General features: G+C 37.6%; 1 protein-coding gene across 6 annotated transcripts; it reads left to right on the top strand.

Moving 5' to 3' along the window:
* prr15la (proline rich 15 like a) lies at positions 1–24,696 on the top strand. 6 transcript variants are annotated; one of them, XR_013799469.1, is made up of 6 exons: positions 1–141; positions 373–504; positions 3,266–3,495; positions 11,493–11,570; positions 18,333–18,576; positions 23,453–24,696. XR_013799469.1 is itself a non-coding variant. In XM_079627517.1 (6 exons), exon 6 carries the CDS (start codon positions 23,470–23,472, stop codon positions 23,794–23,796), a length of 327 nt encoding a protein of 108 aa, XP_079483643.1. In that variant the 5' UTR covers positions 1–141; positions 373–504; positions 3,266–3,495; positions 11,493–11,570; positions 18,333–18,576; positions 23,453–23,469; the 3' UTR covers positions 23,797–24,689. The 6 variants fall into 6 exon arrangements, 5 of the variants coding, with proteins under 5 accessions (XP_079483643.1, XP_079483644.1, XP_079483647.1 ...); XM_079627517.1 differs by having other exon boundaries at positions 23,453–24,689; XM_079627518.1 differs by lacking the exons at positions 1–141; positions 373–504; positions 3,266–3,495; positions 11,493–11,570 and adding an exon at positions 13,573–13,637 and having other exon boundaries at positions 23,453–24,689.
* Positions 24,697–24,859: the final 163 nt, after the last annotated feature.

The following is a 24,859-nucleotide window of genomic DNA, read 5'->3' as shown; positions in this document are numbered from 1 at the left end:
GAGGAGTGCAGTGCTGTGTGCTGTAGAGGGGAGATAATGGCCTCTGGCTCCTCAATCTCTCGGCTGTAATGTGTTTCTGACGCCAGCTAGTGCCTGCAGCCCCCTGGGAGGTTCAGGGACGACATCATGATGGAGTGTCAGGTGCTTCTGTGTGTGTGCGTGAGCATGTCAGTATGCATATCAAACAGCTCCATAATGATATCTGTTTTCCTGCCAGCCGCCCTAGACTACAGGGACCACCTTTGCTTTCTCTATATTCCAATCACATGCAAATGTATATGTGCCCTTATGTATACATACAGTCAGTGCACTTAGAATCTGTTCTGCCATTTTATTGCTTGTTTTTTGTTGTTGTCCCTCTTTATGTTACAGTTTGTGCGCCAATCAAGGTGGCACGGTAATGGTAACCATGGTAACCGACTCCTAGCGCACATGATGGAACTGACCAGCCCCGCCACCACCAATAATCACCACCACACTTCCTGACATGAGCCGTATTTAAGGGTTAGTGGACCTAGTGATGGTTTTCATGTGACACGAGTCACGAATGTACTGGGCGCACGAATGTACTGGGCTACCTTACAAATTTGGGTGTTTTTATTGCTTCTTTTTTTTATTATAAGTATATATAAGTATATAAGTGTGTGTGTGTGTGTGTGTGTGTGTGTGTGTGTGTGTGTGTGTGTAGGGGGGGGGGATATAAGTATACAAACTTTTATGTTAGATTTGATTAATTGCGATTTAGATGCTATTAATTATACTTTATATGTATATATTAGTGCTGGCAAATCGATTAATACACACACACACACACACACACACACACACACACACACACACACACACACACACACACACACACACACAATATTAATAATTATAATAATATATGTGCACATACATTTTAGAAACAAACTTTTATATAATATGTGATTAATCGCAATTAATCTACTTGACAGCACTAATATATATATATATACGTACATAGATGTTAAAAACCAAGGAATTCACTATTTACTCTTACATTTTAAATATACGGGCTATGTTGGCCACATTTGGCGGCATTCTTTGCTCCATGACCTGGTTATTTTTTTTACCTTTGCCGCATGAGCACCAGGGCTCAACATTTTAGTATCCACTGCTCCACGGCTCAGACTAAAATCTATGTTTTTAGGTTTTTGTGGATGTTGAAAACGGGAAGAAATTGAATGATGGATACATACACAATGTAACATCCCTATGTGTGTGTGTGTGTGTGTGTGTGTGTGTGTGTGTGTGTGTGTGTGTGTGTGTGTGTGTGTGTGGAGAGAGACAGAGAGAGAGAGAGAGAGAGAGAGAGAGAGAGAGAGAGAGAGAGAGAGAGAGAGAGAGAGACGTTTGCGGCCACGGGGTCAATCTATCTGAATAGCGAGGAGAAAGGGAACCCCTCACATACACACTCACACACATAATTCACAAAGACAGATCATTCACAGAGAGATATTTCACTCTCCTCCTCGTCTGCCAGGCCTACGGCGTCTCGAGCGAGGCCGTAACTCAGCCGCGTGATTGACGGCTGGGATGGAGAGCTGAAAAGCAGGCTGGACGCGTCAGATCATCTGGCATGTTGGAATGCCAGAGTGTCTGACTATTGTCTGATCTGGACAGGGCAGGCTGTGTATTAGGGGATGGGAGAACGTGTGTGAGAGTCATTCAAACATTACTGAGACATCAAGAGCCCTCACAGACAGATCAGAGAAGGCTAGTGTGACGATGTGAACGTGTGTTATCTGATCGGAGCGCGGTTTGGCTAGCGCTTAGGTTACAGCAATTACAGGTCACACATAGACCCCTGCACATATATACACACTTCACACCCACACGGGCCTGTCAGATATACATCAATGACAACCCCCTTCCTGAATTTACAACATGGACATCAGACCCCCCCTCAGACAGCTGTCTGCACCCTCACCCTACCTGTCACCTGATATCTCACACACACACACACACACACACATATGTAGACATAAACTATGAACATGGCTGCATTATTTTGATCAAATATGTCAAAGCTGAATTTTCAGCATCATTACTCCAGTCTTCAGTGTCACATGATCCTTCAGAAATCATTCTGATATGATGATTTGCTGCTGAAGAAACACTTCTGAGTATTACCAATGTTGAAAACGGTTGTGCTACTGTATATTTTTGTGGAAATCGTGATACATTTCATCCATGATTTTTTGATGAATAGAAAGTTCAAAAGAACAGCATTTATTTGAAATAGAATCTTTTGTAACATTATAAATGTCTTTACTGTCAATACTTGCTGAATAAAAGTATTATTTATTTTAATATAAATCTTACCCCAAGCCTATAGATATTGCAAGCCTTTATTTGTTATAATTTTGATGATTATGGCTTACAACTTATGACAACCTTTTCACAATATTCTAATTTTGAATTTGGGGTTTTATATAAGCTGTAAGACATAATCATCAAAATATAACAAATGAAGTCTTGAAATATCTCACTTTGCATGTAATGAGTCGAGTAGATATAATATATTAGTTTCACATTTTAAGTTGAATTACTGAAATAAATACTGAAACTTTTTGCACCATATTCAAATTTTTCGAGTTTCACCTGTATATACTTTTTACATATAATATTGTATCTCTATTTTTTTCTCCTTAAATTTCTTTGGACAAATAAAAATAGACACAAATGAGAAATTGTACATGTGTACAGTCTAACAGTCGAACGCTGCAAGTAAAAATAAACTCAAATCATTTGGTTTTGTTTAAAATTTGAAACGGCAAACTTTGTTAATCCTGAGAAGTTTGAGCCATTGTTGAGATCTCTTCTAAAGATTACGCTGATATGCAAGGACTTTTTTTGTTGTTCTCAAGAGAATGATCTAAAAAGCAGATGACTAAAGCGTGACTCTCCATGTGCTCTCCATTAAATCTCAGATTTAAAGAAATCGGATTCAAATGTTCTTTCCTAAGGGCTTGTTTGTTATATTATATATGTTTATGCAAATTAATGTCTGTAAATTAAGATTCTGTTTGACTATACCTCATTTTAATCTCAGTAGTTCCACAGTAGTAACAGAAATACTATGGTATTGTGGCTGATACTTTAGTTACCATGGCACATTTAGAAAAAGAATGTTCAACTCCAGTCAGTTTCCACAGAGTTTGAAGCAATTTATCATAATTCTCAGCTCACGCTCATGAGAAACATCTCTCAAACTGTGTTTTTACATCGTGACTTTCAGCAGAACGACGCGGGAGACGCCACCCAGAAAGCAGTGACCTCTGACCTTGTCGTAATGCCAGCCTCCAGGCGTGCTGACTTCACAGAAGCAGATGCACACAGCTCTTTCTGTTGTGTTCTTCAGCTGCCAGGCTCTGGAGCCATGGGGAGAAAAGCTCAAGGACAGGGAGAGAGGAGACGGAGCCCTCGCCTCCGGGCCTGTTCTGGACGCCACTCTCAGCTGTTGCCCAGGTAACAGGACAGGCGGGTTTATGGGATAATGTGGGCGGCTGGTGTTCTGGTTTGTGGTTATCAATGCACAACATACCCTATAGCGTATAATTAAGCACATAACCAACAAGATTATACATATATAATCAAAACAACCTCGAAGAGAAGTCCACTGCAATAAAAAACACAGATTATAAACCTAATGAGCCCAAGCAGGAGCGTGTGTGTGTGTGTGTGTGTGTGTGTGTGTGTGTGTGTGTGTGTGTGTGTGTGTGTGTGTGTGTGTGTGGACGGTTTGACAAGCCGAAGAGATTCCACTTTGCTTCAATTCTCCAGATGCCATCACCATGGCTACACCAGGCTGGGAACCTGACCCTTGACCTCTCAAAGGGTCACTAAGTGACCCCTGCTGTTTGTACAGAGAAACTCCTTAGTGACGATCGAGGGAGAAAGACATCTGGCGGTGTGTGTGTGTGTGTGTCTAGTGAATTACTTTAATGGACGAATCCATAACTCTGAATAAAAGTTTTGGACATTTACAATGATAGAGTGGGGTTTTGAATTTTGATGCCGTGCCGTGTGATGTCTAAAATAAGTCATATTAAAACATTACTTGTCTTCATTTCTCCAATCTGACAAACTAGCCTATGTGGGGGGAAAAGTCTATCAAAGTGCTATTTCTTTTATACTCCCTCATTTTTTTCTTTTCCATATTCATTTAACATGACATGCACTTGTTTTGTGCTCTCTCTCTCTCTCTCTCTTTATGTCTATGACGCCCACAATCTTAATGTATGCATCTCCAACTCTATTATTCTCTCATACTATTGGACATTTTTAACCACGCCCAATTCTCTCTCTCTCTCTCTCTCTCTCTCTCTCTCTCTCTCTCTCTCTCTCTATATATATATATATATCTCTGTCTTACATATTTATATACGAGTACTAAATAGTATTAGAATGAATGCATTAGATCATTTAACACTACAGTTGAAATGTTTGTGCTCAGTTAGATTTTTTAAATTGAACTTTTTAATTCTATTTCAAATAAATGCTGTTTTTTGAACTCTCTACTCATCAAAGAATCCTGGATAAAATATATCAAGATTTCTACAAAAATATTAAGCAGCACAAAGTTTTCAACATTGATAATAATAATACATGTTTCTTGACACACATTAGAATGATTTCTGAAGGATCATGTGACACTGAAGACTGCAGTAATGATGCTGAAAATCATTGCTTTGACATCACAGGAATAAATTACATTTGAAAATATATTACAATAGAAAACAGTTATTTTGAATTATAATGATATTTCACAATATCACGGTTGTTTAGATCAAATAAATTCAGCCTCGGTGAGCATAAGAGACTTTTTTTCAAAACATTAAAGAAATCTTACTAACCCCAAACTTTTGAACAGTGAAAATATGATGCCAAAAGTGTCCATATGGTTATAATTTCTGGTGAATTTTGCAAATGTGTACAAACAATTAGTTAAATGCTGCTGTTTGTCAGTATATGTTCAATGTTATATAAATGACTTCTCCTGTTCTATTAGTTATATCTAGTTCAATTTAATACTGCCATTTTAATGTTTCTGTGCCAGATAAATGCTTTAATTGCTAATTACATAGCTACATTGAATTGCTAATTACATATTTGCTAATTATACCTTCAGTGTAGTTAGTCTTGATAAGCTAAATGAATGAATGCAAATAAAAAACATACTATACAGTAAAGTGCATATACTTTTACCGCATAACATCAGTATGCAAACTGAAATACAGCCATTATCTTTTTCTTTTTTTTAACGATATTTTATTATTATTATAATTTCTGCAAATAATGAAAAAAAAAAAAAAAAAGAGAGTTCTGTATTCCATTGAAATCTGCTATTAAACTCATGGACTTTTAGACTTGATTGAGTGGCAGACTCAGAAGGAGCCCGGGGCCTTGCAGGCCACAGGGCAATAGTGCATGATAATATACAGAACAGAAACACACGGGAGTCAAGCAGAGCCCAAACACACATCCTGTCTCCTGTAGGACTCCAGGTGCTGCGGCGTATCACATTTCCATGTTCAGTCCCCAGAACGCTGCCAGTCAACGTGCCGGGAACTCGGAGCGAAAGACCGTCTGTGTGTTTGAGGGTGATACAGCACATATGGCCCAAATGATCTGGCAACTCTATTTATTACACACAAGAAGTTAAATTGAGCCTTATGAAGAGTGTGTGAACATACAGCCCTGGCAGTGGCCAACCGGCGTGATGTTGCGCAGGCCTGAACGAGTGTGTACGTGTGCCTGGAATTTCTATATAACGTAGTTAGAGGCCATTTCTCTCTCCCAGGCGCACTGAATCGAGCTCTGTCAACTGGTTTAAAAAAGTTTTCCACGTCTTGATTACTGCCATCTTCAATCACATCTCATTGGACAGCCATAAGGGAAGCCGCATTTTAATTAGTCATATTAATTAATACAGCTGTTAAGAGTCTCGGTCCAGTTCCCATTACCATCAAATCATTTCACATGCCCAAACTAGAGTTCATGCAACATTGAGTTGTACTTCTGATTTTTTGTTGTTGTTGTTGTTGCTTTTATCTCACTTTCCAGGTGTAATTGATTCAAATTAGTTCCAAACTCACATGAGAATTTACTTAAATCTTATTAATGTTTGTGGCCAGATGAGTTTCATTAATATATAAACATCTCTCTGGAGTTTTGGTCCCAGGAGCTCTAATGCAATAAAGCATCTTTAACCACCATCTGCCCTGAATTATGGTCTAATTACCTAATAACCTCCAACATAAATGAACAGAATATAACGTTGTAATGTTTTAATGTAGCACCTGCATAATAATGTCGTCTAAACTTGCTATCTGACAGTTGTAAACATCTGAATTTCTGCAGTTGCTTTAGTCGATGACTCCGGGTTTTCTTGTGAATGAGTGATGCTGCGTTTTCATAACCGAGACAGATCTTCAGCACTTACCGTAGATAATTCAGAGCGTACGTTCACCCCGTCACTTTATTACACACTTTATTAAAGCACTCTGACCAGAGATGAGAGGCTGCAATATCCACACCATTATTTTTCTTAATGCCTGCGATCTATCTCTGTGCATTAATGCACCCACAGAGGGTTTCACCGAGTGTGTGTTTGTGTACAATAATTGTGAGGTTTTTTATGAAAATATAATGAAATGCTTTGTTTACAAGGAAATATATTTTTTATGCAAACACAATCTTTGCGTCTTTGACGTTCTATTGAGATTCTTCATGTTATTTATGTTATTGATACATATCCAAAACATCTTCTGAATTACCAGCTGTGCAGATCCGGACTCACTGATGAGTGTGTGTGTGTGTGTGTGTGTGTGTGTGTGTGTGTGTGTGTGTGTTCATGTCACCCTATGTTATGGGGATGTGTTTTGGTCCCCATGAGGAAAACAGCTTATAAATCACATTAAGTGATGTTTTTGGAAAATTTTAAAATGCAGGAAGTTTTCTGTGATGGGTATGTTTGGGTTAGGGGGATATAATATACAGTTTCTACAGCATAGAAATCATTATGCTAATGGTAAGTCCCCATAAAACATGAAAACCCAACATGTGTGTGCACGTGTGCTAGCAGCTGAGCGAGGTGAGGTGTGTAAATCGTGTTTGCTGATGTATGTGTTTGGCATTCTTATGGTAATGGTGTCAGATAGCATGTAATGAATTCATTATACTGCCTTATTGCACCCTCATCTGCCAACAGAGAGCCACCCAGGGACATACTGTACGTGTGTGTGTGTGTGTGTGTGTGTGTGTGTGTGTGTGTGTGTGTGTGTGTGTGTGTGTGAGAGAGAGAGAGGTTAGTTAAAATATATTATATGGCATTATCATTCCTAAGATAATACGGATCCTGCTTTTGTTTAACTATATGGAGTGTTTCTTTTTATTTAATGACAGAGCATTTAAATGCTTGAATGTATTCACATTAATTTTTTAGGCAATTAATTTAGTTCTTTTTTTCTTAACGTCTACTTTTATTTATTTATTTGAGCATCTAAGTTCCACAAAAGTTCTACATAATAGCATGATTCAGCACAGTAGGCAAAACTAAAGATGGATACATGTGCAAATGAACAAGTAAGTAAATAACTAAATAAAAAAATAAAATTAAAAACATGTATATGATGCTCAAAAAGAGTAGGCAGAAGCCTAAGCTTATTGACGCCAACGCCCATTTATACTTTTAAACAGTAAATACATTTACTATAATCAATAAGAAAATTGACACATATTTGTGTTGTCCTATTCCCGTGACTATACAATCGACAATATTAACTCGCAACCATTCTGTTGATTCCAAGACAAGAAACGAGGAATTATCAATAAGTACAAAAACCCCATCATTGCCAGTAACAACTAGTCAATCTTTTAATTTGATCTTTTGTTCCTTATTGTTAAGAATCCAATACATTTAATGGCCACAAATGTTTAGAATTATAAATAGTTTAATTATATTTAACGTCTATCTGTTATATGGTGTAGCAGTCATTTGTAGTGTGTAGAGAATCTGGCATCCTTGCTAATATGCTCAGCCCGCCCTCATTTCGTTAGTTATGAAATATTGTTTGAAACATGAAAACAATGGCTATGGAAATGTTTAAATAAACATTTGATTGCAAAATGGAGGATCAGTCTCAGGCTCTAAATTTATTCATTTATTTCTGTACCGATTAGTAACATCCCAAACTGCACTGCGTATTGCTAATTATAACGTACTATATATAATTATTCATTACCGATAATGATGATGGTGAGGGCAACGGAGGAAAAATAATTTGCAAGCGGAAATGAAGGTTGATGGAGTATAAGTTGTGTTTGGAATGGAATACTGGCACACTGCACAATATGTACTGTATACTGCATGGAAATGATCATAGACACTGATGACAGGAACAAACCCCATCACATATTTACATTAGTGGTCAGTCTGGACGCGAACACATTTGTTCCACCCGAATATGTGGTTGCATACTAGCTATAAAGCCTACTATATTTAAATTAGCACACAAAATGTAACAATATATTCAAACAGCAGTATGCTATTGACCTCAACATTGGCATGCATACAGCGAGAAGCTATGCCATCTGGTTATCGTCTTGAAAAATAATAATATTTATTTTGCATTTTCAAACCAATTGAGTGTAAAAGTGACTTAACTTTTGGCAATCTGATCAAAAAATGTATCAAAAATACATTCAGATTATTACAAATCATTGCAGATATTAGTTCAGGTTCATTCATATTTTGACAAACGTACTAGGTCATCGGGATATTCAATGCATACAGAAATGCCTACATAGGCTACTATGCAGCAGTAATACACTACTGCAGTACTAGTAGCATACTATTTGAACAAAGCCACTGAGTAAAGTGTCAGATCAGACTGGGAGTAAAAAAGTCAAGCACTTCATGTTTGAGTAGGCCTCTACACACAAACTCTTTACCTCACAAACACTCACTCACGAACTCGAACACACAATCTCCTTCCCTCTTGCTCTGCTTGGCTTCATATTTCTCCATTACGCAGGTTTTTAAACACCTCTTGTACTCCTATTAGAGAAAAAAGAAGCAGAAGAAGAAGAAGTTCTGCACTATTTATCCCGTCAGACTATCAATCACTGTCGCTCTCGCTGCCCCGTCTTGGGCGCAAAGACAGCGCTACGCGGCCAGCCATTTGTCAAAGCGGCCCCGGAGGCTACGCATGGCTGTGTCCGGGGAGGACGGCCTGTCGTCGGGCCGACGTGGATGAACGAAAGCGCTATGCAAATTAGCGGCTAATCTGTGGCGGAACACAGGCGCGCCCGGCTCGCAGGTTCCATTACTCCTCTTTAGCTCGGTTGATTATGATTAAACTGATGCCTGCCGATCGGTGTTAACCCTTTTGCCCGCCAAAAAAGCAGCCCGGTGCGGATGCTTCCGTTTGGCTGGAGGCGCGTGGAAGATGAACTGTCTGTTTATATAAATAAACACGCTAAGTTTGAGTCACGATGGTTCCCCACAGAATCAGCAGTTTCGAGTGAAACTCACCTCTTTGAGATTATGTTAATGAAATAACCTTATCAAAACGAGAGGAAAAGAGTGGCTCAGGTTGCGTTGACACACTTCAACGCATCTCCAATAGTTGAGTTGAGATTTTGCCACCTTTGCTGGAAAAAAAGCCTAAAAGATTCAATTTAAAGTCAGCTTGAAACAGTCAACAATCTCCCAATGTGTAGTGAGCAGGCAGCGTCCTTTACTGTCCTTATACCAGTGCACGAATTCATGAACACAATAGGCTACTGGTTCCTGAGCTAGGGAGCTGATTGAGACTTTTATCTGATGCCGCTTTTCCACTGTACAGTATATGGCTCTCTTTGGAGGGGGTTTCCACTGTGGACAGTACCTAGTACTTGCCTGGTACTATTTTTTACAGCCTACCACCTTGGTTGAGGGTTCCAAGAGCCGATACTAAAATGTGTAAACACTGCAGATCACTGATTGGTCAGAGAATATCGTCACTACAGCATCATTGGATTTTGAGACAAGAGACACCAAACCTGCTAGATTTCAATAGTCAGCAACAGCCAACCGCAGTCTCATTTGTTCGCATTCATTACTTTTTTAAATGACTTGCTTTAAACGAATACAAATAAAAATAAATTCTGTCTTGTGGTCAGAAACCGAGGTGGCGGCGCAACTATAACTATCAGTCTATAATCCCAACCACTTTACTAAACTGCCGTGGAAAAGCAAACCGAGCCGAGTCGTACCACGCAGTGGAAAAGCGCCATGAGTGAGCGGCTTTCTCGAACAAGAAACAATGTGGGGCGGATCTTGATTTTGTACATGGGGAATTGATTGGACCATTAGATCGTTGTGGTTTGCTGTGATGTCATGTGAGTGACAGTTTGCCCTGCCCTCGCACCAGTAAGCACATCATCAGAGAAGAGAAGAGATGTGAAGTTACTTTGATTAAAGATTATGGACACGTGAATTTTGATTAAAAATAATGATGTGGAATAAATAAATAATTTACAATAACATTGCAATATTCAATTTTGATTTCATGGTGACTTTAAAGGTTCTTCACAAAGTCTGAACTCCGAATCAAATGTTGGTACTGGAAGTTGTTTATTTCATTCATTTTGATCTCTGTATATGTCTTCAGCAGGAAGATGCAGTGGATAAAAAGCGATGGAAGCAGAGATGTTTTGATTGATGGGTTCTATCATTCACTGTCCCTTCTCCACAGCGACAAGAATGAGTGAAGATGAGGTCTGGTAGCCACAAAATAAGACCTCTCTGTAAAAACATGCTCTATAAGCGAGATTTCTGGAAGAATGAGAGCAACAACCTTAATTCTGATTATTTCATTAGGATTTTTCATTTATTTCCAGCTATTTTCATTTCAGTTAGGCCTAGCTAGTGCACTCATTTTGTTTGTGCTTTTGGTACGTTTTTCAACCCCCATAATAATCCTGTTCAGGGTCCATTGTCCTCTCTTGTCCCTACAATTTGACTGTTTTCTTTAATTCCTGAACAACGAAATCTTTATGCGAATACAGCACGCAGACCAGTTTGCGGTTATCTTTCCCTGATGCATCCATTATATAATGCGCAAGGGAAAATAAGGAACAAGGGAATTGGAGATGTGAAAGAGAGAGGGAGGATGCTATTCAGTAGAATAAAACAAAGAAACAACAAAATAAATGTGTCATCCTTTTTTTCCTCCTCCTTTAAAACCACTCTATCTGCACCAGTAGCCCATCTGTCTATTTCCTTCCCTCTACGGACTATGATATGACATAACTTCATTCTCTCAATAGATTGACAGTAATTTCATTTTCAATTTGTTGTGGTTCAAGGCAGTAATGATGACTGACGGGAGCTGCTGCCACCTGGTGGTCAAATAGAAAACTGCAGCGCTTTAACCGGACAACTGCAGCTTGATAATGTTGGCCTATTCTCTCCATAGGGCGAACCTGCTGTTCAATAATCTCGCCACGAGGAGGAGCACTAATACAACACATACCACGCTTACAATAGACACAAGGTAAAGACAAAGAATGCATTTCATGTTGATTGTGCAGTGCGTTCCAAAGACAAGTGATCTTTTTTAAAGCAATGTCAAATTTGAATGGTAACAAAATAATTTCCTGAAAAACTAGACTACTTTTTATGCTATGCAGAATTTAATTGAGATTAATGCAATTCATGATTTCTAACGTAGGTAATAGAAAATAATGAATTGTAATTTCAATGTGAATAATAATACAAAAAATCTATTGGATTTATAAATTGGCATTTAATTAAGATGGCATTTTAAAAAAATGTATAAAAAAAAAATAGATTTAATATATTATTTTATATGTTGGAAGACCACGTTTTCCAGAATGTTCTAATTTACCTTGAAAGCTGGTTTACAAAATAGAAGCATGCCTATTTTGTTACGCTGAAGAGGTTTCTGTTTGTTTGCCTTGAATATCTTTCCAATGCAATTCAGTAGGCTAAATTCATCTTCCTGTCATTCCAATTCAACATCCCGTAGACATTTTATTCAAATTCCAACTCATCAATTTAAAGGAAGTCAATTCTTAAATTCTGATTTTTTTATGAACTGCCGAATGTTCAAAACTAAAGTCAGATAGCCTATATTTTCAGAAATAGGCAAGACGCTTTAGATGCCCAAAATGTTCCCTTTAAAATGAAAATGACTCTTGTCGGGCCAAATGAAGTTTCCCATCAGAAGCTATAAGATAATGATTAATGGACTGTGTGTTCTGCAGACTGTGGCGAGGCCGCTCTTGGCTGCCATGAGCAAACTACCAACGCCAGAGCCCAGCTGGTGCTGAACAGCCTTTCGAGTGGGCCATCAAATGTGGCTTGTTCTTATTTAATCCCCGTGTGAATGAACCCCGCATACCCTGTCCTACCGCCAGCGCAACACATGAACCAAGCAGCCCCCAGACAGAGGGCAAGTCCTCCTTAAAACACCCAGCTAGGGCAGCGGTCAGCCATTAGTCTCCCTCAAACTGCCTAATCGCACCAGTGGGCATCCTGGCATCAGGCACTTCTCTGGCCAGTGTTCCTGTTCAAACTAATGCCAGAGCCAGGGCTGATGAGGATTACCTCTCTAATAGACAGGACTTAGACTATGCCCTCTACTGGTCGGATATGGAATTGTTCTTTCTTTCTTTCTTTCTTTCTTTCTTTCTTTCTTTCTTTCTTTCTTTCTTTCTTTCTTTCTTTCTTTCTTTTTGTATAAGAACAGATACATCTAAAAGAAAATTCTCCCTCTCTCTCTTCTGTTCTTTAAAATACATCCGTTCTTTTTAAGATGTTTAACACATGTTTATAAACACATTTAGTATAGACACACATTTAATTTAGAAATATATAGGCCTAATGTGATGTTTTCCAGATTTATTAGACCAATACATGTTTTATTGGCTTGTGAATAAGTTTATTTTTTGGGGTATGATGAAGCTAGTTGTTTTTACCAGTCAAAAGTTTGGACAACTGTTTCTCATCATTTTAAAGACCTGCTTAAAGATCTGAAATGCTTAAAGTTAGTTTTGCGGACAAATATAAGTTGTCCTGCTTATATGAATTTCTTTACAAAAGCTGGTTGAAGCGAATGGTGAAGGAAAAGCAGCAAATCAAGTGTCCTGAGAGAATATTAAAGGGTTAGTTCACCCAAAAATGAAAATTCTGTCAGTAATTACTCACCTGCATGTTGTTCCAACCCCGTAAGACTTTCGTTCATCTTCGGAACACGAATTAAGATATTTGGATGAAATCTGAGAGCTGGCTCACTCATTCATATCTCTCTGGGATCGAAACTTGCTGGCCCATAAAATTCACTCCTTCATAGACTGCATGCATCTGCCGGTTCAGAAAAGTTAGTAGGCTAAAGGCATCGTTAAAATAGTCCAAGTGACTACAGTGGCTCAACCTTACGTTGAGTGCGCAACCCCCGCCCCCACCAAAATAACGACTTTATTCAACTATTAATTTTCTTTGGTGTAGGCCTCTGATGTGAGTTCACGAGAGCGCCACTACGCATGCGCGAGAACTGAGAAGCTGACGCTCACGATCATTTGATGGGAAGGTGTGAAAGGTAAGCCATTCATTTAGCATTTTTACGTTTTCTCGTTGGTTTCTCACGATTTGGACATTCATGAAATGCACACTTTAGAATAATTTTAAACACTACATCGAGACCCATTTGCATCATCTTCTCCGTTCTCGTGTTTTGGCCGTTAATTTACACAACACCATTTCGGGAGCCTGAAAACGCGAACTTTTTAAAACGGGTTTCAAAGTGCAAGTAGGGATGTTTGACGCGAAACTGACGTTCCGAAGCTTTTCGAGATCCCGAAGTGCAGATGTCTCGAAACACTGATCCGAAGCGTGATTCAAAACACCCATGTCACGTGACTACGGCTAAATGAAGCCTCGGGGTGTTTCACAGGTGTTTCGACAGGTGGCATGGTCCGCCGAATCAGCGTTTGATTGACAGGGTCGGGAACAGACCACACAATCGCACATCTGTATAAAAGTGAAGTCAACGCATCTTGACCTCGGGGGTTTCTGTGAGAGGAGTTTGATTTTGAGATAGCAGATTTTTGGTGATATAGTGACATTTAGTGCGATTTGCTTAGTTATATTTAGGCTTAGGCTATTTAAATTGACACATTGACTGATAGGCTAGAGACAGAATATACATATAGTGACACATTAATAGATGCATAGATATAAATATATAGTCAGATAGATTAATAGATAGGCCTACATATATAGATTAATAGATAGATCATTAAGATAGATAGATAAATAAAAATAACATTGTGCACAGTGAGGAGCCTACAGGTTACAAGCTTCACATATTAAAAAAAATACAATAATACATTTTTTTTAATCGCTCGTCGTCAAGGTTGTTTTAGATCAACACCAGCAAGTGACCACTAGGTGTCACCGTTGAGACGGGTGTCGGGTTGTTTCGAAGCCACACAAATGTGGCACATTTGCTTCAACTGTTTCATTGTTTCACAAAGCCTCGATCTGCCCACCACTAAGTGCAAGTTTTTGAAAACATTACCATCATCCCGTGTACACTACACAAATGTGAATTTGTGAAAACGGTGGTGTCATGCTCATGTTTATTAGCAGAGGATGTCTAATAAGGGGAGAACCGCCACTCTCAGTAAACTTCCGGCTTCTGACTGGTTGCAGTTCCACTCTGACTCCATATGAGGGCGCTCACAGGACGAGTGCAGAATGAGGTCTATGGAGCTATACCCCTCAAAATCCACTTTTCTCAGGACATAATTTTTTGTCTGTTGTTTGAATGTTGTATTCAAAAGGAGATGCAAAGAAATTACATATAGCTGGGTGTTAGATTTTTTAGAGTCACTTATTTGCTTTAAAAAGTCTTTTAAAATGTCAATGACGTCATACACATCGTACGACCAGAGATACTGCTTTATATTATCCTTCAGTCACTTTTCTTTCTTTTCTCTCGAGGCATCGACAACACAGCTGACACAGGTAAATACGGCGCGTAGTGTTTCTTAAAGGGATAGTTCACTTTAAAGGGGGGGTAAAATACTTAGTTTCAGTCAATCTCATGTTAATCTTGAGTACCTATAGAGTAATAGTGTGTCCTTCATATCTCCAAAAAGTCTTTAGTTTCATCATATTTATAAAATAAAAATACAGCTTTCCGATTCTAACCGGAAAAAGCCGAGGTCCTTGATTCTGGGCGTGGGCGGAGCTATAGAGTCAAGCGGGAGTGCGCGGGAAGGTTTGCTTATTATCGATCGTGGTGCGGTATGCCATATTACTATATATATATATAGTATTTGGTTTGCAAATCCAGCGACGACCTCGGCCTTGTTAATAAAACATTCGTCACTGAAATGACCAGAACACAAAACCGCACTTGCCACACTCCTTTGCTGTCCCGGAAATACAAACTGCATCCACTGTTCCAGTAACACTGGGTTCTTTGGGAAGCTGAACAAGGTAAACTTTCCCTCACATCCCAAAACACACTTTTTTGGAGACATTCTTGACATCAACCATTCCTATTTAGCGCTGCTGATGATGATTTCCGGTAGTAGCGCGTCGATGCATAGATATTATATAGAGATATATGATGTCTATGCGTCGATGAGCGCGGTCTTTCTCTCCTCTGGTCGACGTGTGCGTGAACGCGCTTTTCCGAGAGCAATGCTCATATAAGGAGTTCCACTCTGGTCTACGTCATTAGATCTACGATAGAAAAAAACCAGCCGAAACGTGTTGCAACCCGGAAGTATGATTTTCAGCACAGAAATTCTCTGTTATTCGTTCAAAATAACTTTTCAAACTTTGGCCATTATTAGCATGAGAATCCATCTCTTTAACACTGTAAACAACTCTGAATACATGAAACACCATTGTACCCCCCCTTTAAAATAAAAATTCTGTCATCATATATACTCACCCTCAAGTTGTTTCAAACCTGTATGAATTTCTTTCTTCTGCTGAACACAGAGGAAGATATTTTGAAAAATGTCAGTAACCAAACAGTTAACTATGGAGCTAAACGAGTCTCAATAAAGATAAATTCACACACTACATTCACATATGCACACACAGGATTCATACATGCACACACATGATTCATAAATACACACACAGGATACACAAATGTGCACAAAATTCACAAATGCACACACAAAATTTAAAAAGCACAGAAGATTCACAAATGCATACAAAATTCACAAATTCACACAAAATTCATAAATACACACACAATTCAGAAATACAAACAAAATTTACAAATGCACTCAAGATTCAGAAATGCACAGGGCAAGATTCAGACGTGTATTTCTGATGCACACACAAATATATATTGATTTACAAACTGCTTGCATTTTGTATGCATTTGTGAATCTTCTGTGCTTTTTAAATTTTGTGTGTGCATTTGTGAATTTTGTGCGCATTTGTGTATCCTGTGTGTGTATTTATGAATCATGTGTGTGCATGTATGAATCCTGTGTGCATATGTGAATGTAGTGTGTGCATTTATCTTTATTGAGACTCGTTTAGCTCCATAGTTAACTGGTCCCATTGACTTCCATAGTATATATGTTTTTCTTCTATGAAAGTAATTGGGACCAGTTAACTGTTTGGTTACTGACATTCTTCAAAATATCTTCACTGTAAAAAATGTTACTGCTATTTAATTAAAAAAATTATGGTAACAATATTACACATAATATTTTTGAGTAGTTAAGGCTTGATTTCTTTCATGGAATCTACCTGAATAAATCATGTAAAATTACCTTAATTATTTAGTCTATGATACAATGGATTTAATGTATTTAGTGAAATTTGCTTTTTTATTTTAAGTTGACGCTCAAAAGTGTGTGAATTAGAGTGACTTTGAGTTATATTGCATTATTAAAAGACTGTATGCTGCTAGCACAGCACAGGACCAAACTTGTTACTGCACTAGCATTATAGCAAAGTTGTTGCTCAAGGAACTAAACAACACGGTCAGATAATCAATACATGCAGTTATTCACAACCTAACTATAAGCCCTACTCTTCTGCACAATGGTAACGGTCAAAACTTTAACATAATAGAAACTCTTTCAAATGTCAAAAATAACTGAACATTAAACATTAACAGATGTTTCCCTTTACTCAAAAACACATAAATGACACTTAATTTCCATATTTCCTCTCCATTTCCAGCCATGTGCAAAGCATGTTGGGAACTTACAATGGTGTTTCTAAATAAAGCCGCATAATTGAGCTAATTCTCTTCAAATAAATAGGTAGCCTTTTTTCCCTTAATTTTATCCGCTTAATCGGTTCCTCAATTCAAGCCTCAAATTTGTGTATGTTTCATTAAAAAAATTAGGAAAATGTTCTTAATATTTTCTATACAACACTGACTGAACCACAATTTTCTTAATAAAATATACACAATATTTTTAATTATCACCTTAATTTTTTTAATGAAAATTACAAGACCCATGATTATTTTTTTACTGTGTTCCTTTGTGTTCAGCAGAAGAAAGAAATTCATACAGGTTTGAAACAACTTGAGGGTGAGTATATGATGACAGAATTTTAATTTTAAAGTGAACTCCTTTAAAGTGAATAGCCTACTACAGCGTTCTTGGTCGTTTTTGCGGATCCTGTGAATGTGTGAACAGGGATTGTTTTGACAATGGTGTTGTCTGTACACGTGAAAAATGCATCTAGGAAAAACTTTTCTGTTTTTGTACATCCATTAGTCTTGAACTAAAATAACCATCATGTTTACACACAACGCCTCTGCACCTTTCTCTCTATTTCTCACTAACAGGAGAGCTGTCAGCCATTAAATGAGAAAACAAAGTAACTTATTTGAAAAATTAACTATTTTATTGTCAATTTATAGTTACTTTAGTTACTTGAAAAAGTATGTCTTCATGAAAAAAACATTCACCACAGTAAATAATGTCATTAAACAGCTTTGAGAGAATTGTCAATATAGCATTTCAAGATTCATTAAATGCTATTTATTTTTAAAAATGTAACAAGAAAGCACTGGATGCCTGAGAATCTTAAAAAAGAGAGCTAGAAAAAGCCACGCACTACTATTATTAACACAATCCCTGCTGATTACATTCCCAATGGCCATTCCATTTATAGCCTCTTAAATATTAGCTATATCAAAAGCTAATCAAGTCATTAATCTTCTACACCCAATCCAAGTATATATTTTAGCTATTGTTCTATGAAGCTGATGTGACATAAGCCTGTTTATCAGACAGAGGGAGGAGGAGCCTGATGTGGGTGTCTGTGGGAGGAGACATGCACCTGTGAATCTGCACCTGTTTGCCAGAGAGAGCGAGAGGGACAGCCAAGCTGGAGAGGAGGCAGAAGAGACAGACAGAAACTATAATTAAATATAGGGCGATGACCTCACCTGCTGGACTCAACCGAACCAAAGGATAGGGACCACTCTAAAGCAGATAACAAGTATCTCAACGGACGTACATTGACCTGCGCAGGTGAGAGAGGCTTATTATAGCTACCAGAATTCACTGGAGGGGAAAAACTCTTTCAACTCCATGGAATATCATCCGGTTGCAATTAGTTTCATATTAATTCGTTTACAGATAAGTTAGTGTGTTACTTGTTTGCTAAATGGAAATTAATACTGAGTTCTAGAAAAAAAAAGATGATCAAATGGGAATTGATATTAAGTTCTATAGAGGAAAAAAGGGAATGATAGCTGTGAATTTTAATAACCTTTGGACAGACACATGGTTATACATTCATAGCAAACAGTGAACCTTTATCACTGACTAACCGTGCATAATGAGGAGCCTGTGATGAGTGTGTGTGTGTGTGTGTGTGTGTGTGTGTGTGTGTGTGGGGTGGGGGATTACTGCAATCAAGTGAACACTTTGAAATGCAAAACATTTCTTTCAGTTGTGTCAATAGTACAAGTTTAGCGGCCAAGATGAACGTCTCTGAACGGATTTTGAAAACCTAAGCCTGACAAAAACATTGCATTGGGAAGGAATCCAGCCAAGAAATTTCTGACATCCTGAACTAATTCAATTGAAATTAAAACAATCCACAAACATTGATTTTTTAGCAGGAATGAAAGAGATGCTGCTAGTGATAGACAAGCATCTCTACAGTGGGTTATACTGTTATTTGATGTTTTTGAATTGTTCTGCTGACGAAACACTGCAAAAATATCTTTCCAAGAAAATTTCATTAGACAAAAAACTCCTGACAATATAAGCTGCGTAAAGTGATCTAGGAGCTTTATACAGATTTTTACAGCGGATGCCATTGAAAACACGGCAAGGCTATCCCTCACAGCCTCGCTTTTTGATTTGCTGTCAATATATGTTGGTGTTCATAGAAGAATACCAATGGCTTAATTCACTGAAGAGATTCTTGAAACGAATGACGTCATGAAATCACAAGCAAATGCTATGAAGTTTAGTGCCTCTGTTGCCTGCTTTAAATGTGCTTGGGTATTTGTATTCATACACAAAAACTCCCCTCTTCCCGTTGGAAGGAAAATAAACAACTTTCAGTTTTGTATGAGATCTTTTTCTCCTGAGAAAAAGCCCCAATGATCTCACACGTCTCCTCTACACTTTCAGAAGAGATCTCAAGTTCAACTATGTCTCAATCTATGCTCAGATTTGCTATGTCCAAAGTCTGCAATCAAAAGTCATAGATATACATTCAATATCTTACTTTAGGTCAACAATCGTCTTATTTGTGTGGGTTTTTATTTTGATTTTGAAGAAGAAGAAGAGACATCTGAATCGAGATCTCCAGATCTCTTTTTCTCTGTGGAAACTTGGGACCAATTTCCTTTTCCACCTTTTTAGTTACTAAAAATCCAACAGGTTTTTTCCCCCAGTGATGCCATATAGTGGAACCATTTGCGTTCCCCAGAGAACCTTTCAGTGAACCCTTTTTATCTTAGTGTAGAAACATTTTAATAATCTAAATCATTTTTTTCTCTTACAGTGTATTGAACAATGGATATTTTCCATGGATGTTAGAGGTTCTTCATGGAACCATCAATGCCAGTAAAGAACCTTTTGCTTTTAAGAGTGTATTTTACTCTCAAGCATAGGGACTTATTTCTAAAAGGAGTGAGAGTAAAACGACATAAAATAAACCTGAACTACTTTGTGAAATGGGTGCCAATGCACATTTTGGGCCTGCAAGATTAAACGCAAGAATGTATTTCCTGCAGTTCTTCTGCACCTCAGTTCCTGTCATTTGCACTATGCTTTTATTCACTTTAACCCCCTCAGAGTGTGACTGTTCCCAGAGCGAAGCTCTCCAAAGACCTCCAGTTAACACCTGATGTTTTTTCCAACTACGACAGGAATACTTAATTAATTAGGACGACTACAGAGACGGCTATTTCTCATGGGAGCTTCTGTTGAAACTAAATGTACTTTGTGTCGTTATTATTGCTGGCTGAATTGTTTTTTTTTTTTATACTTTAAAAACGAACAAGCTGTCCATAGTTGTGTAACAAGACAAACCAGAAGTTAAATTTTGCCACACCAAAGCCATTGGTTATCTACATTATTGTGATATGTAAATCTTATCAAATCCTTGAATTATCAGCTCACAGAAAGTTCCTGTTCCATTGACATGTTCCCGGAAAGCACTTGCTTTTCCCTCTGAATAATGATTTCCTTGAACCTTATCAATATATTTATTTTCATATGAAAACCACATGCTAACAACATGGAGTGTGCGTGTGCTTTGCGTAGAAGTTCCCTTTGCTTGCAAAGACAAACCTTCCTTATCCAAATCCTGGCTAAACCATAATAATAATAATAATAGTTTTATTATTATTAAAAACTGGTTAAAAACACGGTAAAAAATTATTAAAAACACGGTAAAACTGGTTACTGCATTGGGGTGCATTGACACACAACATTTCAAAATCCATGTTTGTATTGTAAATTGTGCTTTAAACTTATTCAATATAATTGCAAGTGATAAATGTGCAGTAAAATTCAAGGCTTTGTGTTGTTTATTAAGAGCTGGCATAACTTTTTGAACAACCAAATCAAATAATTTTATAAAATGCATACTTATAGCTTTTCAAATACAGAGTTAATGCAATATGGCTTATTGTTAAAACCATCTGGATTAAATGGCCTCTTTTTATAAGGTTTAAAGCGTCAGAAAAACAAGGCTGTAAGGTTGAAAGGGAGCTGGCCGGCTCCACCTGATCTCTGTTTGCTCTCGTAAACATAAAAGCAGGAGCAAGAGTCAAAGCCCTGAGAGAGCGAACAGAATTTAGCATACTGTATGAAAATGACCACTTTGTTGCTAAGCAACCGAGCCAAGCCTTTCCCGTGAATGGATATTGTCACATGCTACAGCAGTTTTGTGTGAATTTGAGTGTGGTTGAGTTCATTTTACATTTCACAGAAGGCTGATTCAGTTCGAGATATGACCATGGACAGTAAAGCAATAAACTTTACCAGGATATGCAGCTCTAAGTGTTTGTTTATCGTTCTCTTTGTGTGAATAAGTGTGCGGTAAACTTCACAATATCATACGAATTTTCATTTGGACAGTGTTTCACCGTGTATGTCAAAGGCGTACTTGCTTTTATTGTAATGGTTTACTTCAAAGAAGCCATAGCATGTGTATGAACCATAAACTGTCTCTGGACGTGAGCTCTTAACACGACAATGGACTGTGTAAAATCACGTAAATTAATGAATGAATCATGTCAAATCTACAACACACTGAATGTTCTGGCTGAAACCAGCTGCATCATTCAGACCTTAGAAGTGAAGTCTCATGAGGTCAGATAATGAGTGTGTTCACTTATGGCCTGAATGGAGACGTTTACACATTTCTCATGAATTAGCATCCTCTTATTTATGAAATATTATTTGGTCCATTTAACAAAATGTTTAGTCGAGTAAAGATAACAGTGTTAATGATTTTAAAGTGAATCACCACAATCAACCTTTACAGTTTTATTGACGTACAAACTTACCATTCAAAAGTTTGGGGTCAGTAAGATTTCTCTCTCTCTCTTTTTTTAAAGAAATTAATATTTTTATTCAGCATGGACCCAATCAATTGATCATTTATGATGTCACAAAAGAGTTCCGTTTCAAATAAATGCTGTTCTTTGAAATTTATAGTCATCAAAAAATCATGAAAATAAATGTATCACGCACGGTTTCCAAAAACATTAAGCAGCACTGTTTTCAACATTGATAATAATAAAACATGTTTCTTCAGCACCAAATCAGCATATTACAATTATTTCTGAAGGATCATGTGACACTAATAGAGAAATCAATTATTTTAAATTGTAATAATATTTCACAATATTACAGTTTTTACTGTATTTTTGAGTGAACATTAAAAAAAAAACTGTATAGGCCACAAACTTTTGAAACGTAGCATACATCGTCAATTTTATTCATTCAAAAAGATCAAATAAGCTGTAGGCTACTAATTGTGTTCAAGTCATGTCAGAAAGATCGTATTTTACGAGTTGAACGCACATGGACACAGCCACAATGTCGTACGAGTGGGAATATTGACCAGTTTGGGGCGTGTCAGTGAGAAACATGGTAGAATATACTTACTTATAGGTATTTAGCAGTGACATTGTCAGTGTTGTTTACAACAAAATAAGTTGACTGCCTGCACAACATTTTATAGCATTGTAATATAACAATATAATAATATGTAAGGATAAAGTTCACAGTGGCTTCATAAATTAATTAAAAATATAAAAAAGCAAAACACACTTGATGCACATTCTTTGTTCTTCATTTTAGAAGTATATTTAAAAACCTTGCTGTATTTTTAGGCTAATTAAGAGAAGGCACGCCGCCATCTTTCTCCGACGAAAGTGACTTCGTAAACCTGACATCGTAAACACGACTTCCCAACTCGTAAATACGAACTTCCCAAGAGGACTTGAATGCACCATAAGCACAAGTGCTCTATCATTTAGCATTAGCATGGTCTATACCATTTCCATTCTCCTAGCATAGCATATAGCTGCAGTGCAGAGTGAGTGAAATTTGAGGCCTGTAACCAAAACTCCTCAGGTTAAAACCCTATCATACCTCTGCCATATGGTGCTTATTGAATTACACTAAAAAATTCATTTGCGGCTGCCCCTTCTAATGCAAGACACAGATCTTACATTAGCATAGCTCACACCCTCAGGCCTCGGCTTACACATTATGACTATTCTTAAATTTTGTGTTCAAGTAAAATAGCTGGTTAACAAAAAAAAAACCTGATTATAGTTAATTTGCTTATTTACGCATACTGTTTGATCTTTAATAATAAAAATAACACTTTCATGTATATAAATCTCTCTTTATGTCCTCCTTGCAGAGTCTGTTTTCATCTCGATGGCGACCGCAGAACCTGCACCGTCCTGGTGGAAACTGACCTTCTTGCGTAAGAAGAAATCAGAGCCGAAAGTGCTGTATGAAATCCCTGGAGACCACAGCAGCAACGCCGGGGAGACACCCGCGACACCCGACGCAGCTGCGGACAGCCAGTTTAACGCCCGCTTGGAGCGCATAGTGGACAAAACGGCGACAAAGGGACGCCATGTGAAGGTCTCACATTCGGGCCGCTTTAAAGAGAAGAAGAGAATCCGCTCTACGCTATCAGAAAATCCTGACCTGTTCCCTGAGGGAGAAACTAGCGAGAATAATACAACTGGAAAATAGAGTCACTGTGTAAACACACTAGCATGTGTGTGTGTAAAACAGCTCAAGAGGGCCTTGGTCTATGCAGCACTCGTCCATTGATGTCCTCTGCTGTTCACAATCACTTGAGGCTGAGCCTGAAGCAAGAAAAGGATCGCTGAATGAATTAGTGACTGGTCTGTACTAATGTTTGGGAACAAAGACAGGCATAAACCCAAAGATCAGGTTTCTTCACAGATACACACGGCAGGACTGCATTGTGGTCGTCTGATGAAAGGCTGACATTTAGCAAATGTTTAGCAAAGAGAAGTCCACTGAGAGGGAATCAAATCAATCATATATCAGCACAAGATATCAGTAATGATAGTGTTTTTTGTTTGCTTATTATATTTTATATGCTGAAAACTACAATTGCATCTACAGCACGTTTGATTCAAAAGATTTAAGGAATATTATCATTATTCATATATTATCATTATTATTATTTTAAAGGATTAGGCCTAGGCCTATATGAGTTTTATTTAGCCTACACATTTAAATTGTAGCTTATTATATCAAATTGATTGTTATTATTAATTAAAAAAATATGTTAAGGCCTTTGAACCACCAACCAAAATATTTTTTTTGAATACATGTGCCTGTTACACTAATACACTATTTTATGTCTGTGTTGTGTGTTTATGTGTCAGGTTTAATTATGATCCTCGATCTTGGTTGATATTTATTGTACAGATAGTTTATTGAATTCAATTGGAACATAATGGGGTTTTCGATTTTAGCTTAAGTAGTGCGTTTTTATGTTAAAAGAAATTGTCATATATTTGCACAATGACTAATTGTTTGCTGGGATTTTGTAAAAAATAAAATAAAATGTTTTTTAATATACCTCTGTAGATAATAAATTAATGCATTCAAGATGTATTTTATTGTGTAAATTTCTGTTTAATTTCTCTAAAAAAATGTTTTGTTTGAAATAGAACCACTAAACAAATTACAACTTGCCCTGCCCTTTTACTACAACCTATTTCGTCTCTTTATTTAGTATTGCCACCAGCAAGAGCAACGGCCTTTTCTTTCCGTTGTC

This window comes from Phoxinus phoxinus (genome assembly GCF_949152265.1).
Source record: "Phoxinus phoxinus genome assembly, chromosome: 1".
In the NCBI taxonomy this organism is placed as follows: domain Eukaryota; kingdom Metazoa; phylum Chordata; class Actinopteri; order Cypriniformes; family Leuciscidae; genus Phoxinus; species Phoxinus phoxinus.
Note: the sequence above shows the minus strand (reverse complement) of the source record. Positions and strands in the feature narration are given on the sequence as shown.